The 3,929-nt window shown below is 36.6% G+C and overlaps 1 protein-coding gene across 1 annotated transcript; it reads right to left on the bottom strand.

Moving 5' to 3' along the window:
- Window positions 1–660: 660 nt before the first annotated feature.
- LOC122310615 (ethylene-responsive transcription factor RAP2-13-like) lies at window positions 661–2,728 on the bottom strand. Its single transcript, XM_043124678.1, has one exon. The coding sequence runs from the start codon at window positions 2,118–2,120 to the stop codon at window positions 1,041–1,043; it is 1,080 nt and encodes a 359-aa protein (XP_042980612.1). The 5' UTR covers window positions 2,121–2,728; the 3' UTR covers window positions 661–1,040.
- Window positions 2,729–3,929: the final 1,201 nt, after the last annotated feature.

Here is a 3,929-nt window from a genome sequence, read left to right as displayed (position 1 = left end):
CAACTCTAGAAAGATATCTCTCGTGAATATTGTTTTTTGTTTGCATTCATTGAATCGATCTATAATTTAACTTTTGAGGAAAAAGTCATGGTACCCCATCCACACCTCGCATCTATCAATTTTCTTGATGTGATATTCGACTCTGGAAAGTTACCAATTTTTTTAAAAAAAAAAAAACTAGAGTTAAAATCATATGCTTGTCTTGTGAAGAAAACGAATTCTTCTTAAAAGTTGAAAAAGAAAATTAAAAAAGAAAATAAAATATTCTAATTCGACCTTCGACAAATTCCGGTGACTACAAAAAGGAGAATCAAGAAACAGTTGTTAATGGAGATAAAAGGTTATTAATGATGACTTATGATTAAAGTGATAGGAGTTCATGACTTTTAAGATTCATGAAAAACAGGAAAAAGCAGAGCTGTCTCTCCCATTTCTCTCCCAGCTCATCAAGAAATTTAGGCTGCAGCTTTGATCCACCACATAAATAGATACGATTCTATTACCGTAACTCGGATTAATCATTGACTCCTCCACAAATGACTAAAAAAACTGAACTTTTCTGCCATGTCCAAAGCTTCCATCATCAGAATTCAGAACCACAGGACATATCATTCAGCCAAGATTTCAAAGTGATAATCCTTGGAACAAAAAGATGACATATAAAAGCAAGATCTAATCAGTTTCCTAATTCTTCACATATAATGATGAACTAGAATTCAATTACAGAACTAGATTTAGTGACACCACCAACACGAAAGACTCATAATCAACAGACTAGCTAGCTTTCCCCCCCATATGATCTTTTTAGCAAGAAAAAAACAAGCCGACCATGGTGGAGAGGGTTACAAATTGAATTATTCAGCAGACCTAATATTACAAATCCTAAAGAGTAGCCCTGCAACTGCCAAAAACTCCATTGCAGCAGCTACCTGAGATAAACTACTATCTAACCCACTATCCATGGACAAGGACTATCCCAAAACCCAAAAAAAATACAAAAGCTACAATTGGAGGCAGGAATATCAACATGGAAATTGAAATTAAGCTAAAATAGATGCCCAATCAATCTCGTACGAAGGGTACTTTTCCAACAAGAAATTCTCCGCAGCTACATCCCACTGCGGCTCATCGGAGTCCGGAAACGTAAGATCTGACAAAGGTGAAGACCCTGCGGACCCGTCGCTCTCGGTCATCACCGGCGACGAGGATGTCTCCACCTTAGGACAGTTCTCCGAACTCTTGGACTCCGCCTCGCCAACAGACTCGGGTTCGGTTTGCTTCGATTTTCTGCTCGAACGAACTCGCTTCTCTCCCTTGCCCTGTTTCTGCGAGCTGGCCAAGCTTTCACAAATGGCTTCGAGCTTCGCGTCCACCGAGGAATGAAGAGGCTGGTAATCAACTTGGTGGCGGAGATTGGGGAAATTGAGCCTGGCGAAGTCTCCGCGGAGCTTATACGCAGCTCTGTCGTAGGCTAAGGCGGCTTCTTCGGCGGTGTCGAAGGTGCCGAGCCACAGCCGGGTACGGTTCTTCGGGAGACGAATCTCGGCGACCCACTTCCCCCAATGTCGCTGCCTAACCCCTCTGTAGAGCTTGGTGGGTTTTGGAGTAGAAACCACATGCTTCATTGCAATCGGTTTAAGACCCAGAAAACCAAGGGTTCCGCTACCATCTTGCTGAGGCAACGAATGGTTTTGAGGGTAAGAGTTCTGGTTTTGGAGCTGGATCTGAGCTTGGATCTGGAGGATCTGAGATGGTGTTAGCTGGTTCAGCCCAAGTGGTGCCTGTTGCTCAAAACCTACACCGTTTTGGGTCGAGATCCCGTCTGAAAACATAGGGTTCGGCGAGGTGGAGCAACCATCGGGGTAAAAACCGAGCTGGGTTGGGACGGAGTGAGAGGATAAGAACTGGAAGTCGTAATCAGAAGGGGAAGAGGTACAAGAAGTAGAAGGGACATAAGGTGATGAAGAAGTAGAGGAAGGATATTGGTTTGTAGAGGAAGAGCTGGTGATTGTTGATGAGGAAGCACTTTTCATATAAGGTCCCAGTGCTTCCATTAGCTCTCCTCCATAGGAGGATGACTGACTATGTCCGCTACTGTAGAAATCTGCTGTAGCTGCCATGCCTTCAACACTGAACAGAAATTCAAATCTCGAGTAATAGTTATCAAATCCTAAATTAATACGAAGAAGATCTAAGAAAAAAAACCTGTTTCTTACCAAAACTAAAGAGCAGGCTTTGATTCCACAGAAGAACACAAAAATAAAATTAGAAATTTTTCTACAGAGAAAGATCGAAGAGGTTTAAAATAGACAACCTCTACCACTCCCAGAGCTTAAAACACCAACTGTCGAGGGATCAAAAACAACCCTCGAAGCCGATATGAAAATCAGACAAAAGTTAAAAAAAGAAAACCAACAAAATTTACCAGAAAATTTAAAAGAAAAACCTGGATCTCGATTCTGAAAACACCTGGCTTTCGAAAAATCTTTCTAAGTTTGCTTCTTTTGACCAAATTTAAAACAAACCCAAAAATCAGAACTTGAAAGACAGATGATTAACAGAAAGGGATTCAGAGAAGCGGGGCGTTACAGAGGGGGGGAGAAAGGATCAAGAAGATGATGAACAATTACAGTTACAATTGCGCAGAGACTTTTTCTTTACGAATTTTTTTCTCTCTTTTTGCAGTGAATACCTCACCCAGAGCCACTCTGTTTTACACCCGAAGTTGGCTTCCCATTATATAAGAGCTCCGAGCCTTGATTATGTTGCTTAACCACGAATATTATCTTAATTATCTCAGTCTAACCACACTTACATTTTTTAAATCGTAACGTCAGTGATATCGTGCATCCAGGTTGTAATTATGACGTTCGCATGTTCAATCGACATCTCGGGACCAATAAATGTCTTACACGTACAGCTACATTGTTCCAATTTTGAACTTTGATGGTTTCAAATTTGTCTCAGCTTTTTGACTATATTATGAGTGTTCACACTTCCATCCCCATCTGCCGAAGCCACCGATCTGCTTCTCTCTACTTTGGGTTTTAAATGTACTGTTTATATTTCTATGGGATATTTTTACCAATTTTTTTATCTAAAGATTTTTATAACTTGAGTGATAGATTCAACTGGTATTAAATATTAATTATTTTCATTTTAAATTCTAATATTTAATATAATAGGAACTGCATCTTGTGTTATTTTATTAAAATTTTTTAAATAAAAATATGCAAAAAAATCTCAATTTTAGATCGAGTTATAATTTTTTTAAATTTTTATATAAAATAAAATAAATAATTCAATTTTTTCAATCTTAAAACAAAAATAAAATTAAAAAAATATTTTAATAATATTTTATTTGACTTTTAATTTTAATTTCAACACATCTCACCTTATCTCATTTATGAAAACAAACAAAAACTTGATTTATTTTAGTTATTAAATATCAAAATTATCTCATATCATCTCATCTAATATAATCATTATTATTTTATTAAATTTTTACATAAAATATAATAAATAATTCAATTTTTTAATTTTAAAATAAAATTAATATTAAAAAATTATATTATAATAAGAAAATATCTCTTCTTAGTTTATCTAAAGGGTATGATTAAACGAGTCCTAATGTGGAAATGGATGATGGGATTGAGATTTGGAGATAGTGTTTTGAAGGGTAAGGACAACTTGGGATGACGAAATACCGCCCCACAACTAGAAGCCTCCTCGATTGTGGAAGGAGTTAATATACCGCCTAATGCTATTTCTTCAACATCTTTATTGCATAATAATTTGTTTCATATTGATTGTTTTTAGCATTAGTGTGACATATAATAATCATATAAGACAAACTTATAGGAAAGGAAGATTTTATTAATTATTTTAATAAAAAAACCCCCCATTTAAAATTACTAAATCAACCTTTT

The sequence above is a fragment of the Carya illinoinensis genome, chromosome 5 (assembly GCF_018687715.1).
Source record: "Carya illinoinensis cultivar Pawnee chromosome 5, C.illinoinensisPawnee_v1, whole genome shotgun sequence".
Taxonomy (NCBI): domain Eukaryota; kingdom Viridiplantae; phylum Streptophyta; class Magnoliopsida; order Fagales; family Juglandaceae; genus Carya; species Carya illinoinensis.
The sequence above is the reverse complement of the archived record's forward strand: the minus strand, read 5'-3'. Positions and strand labels throughout refer to the sequence as shown.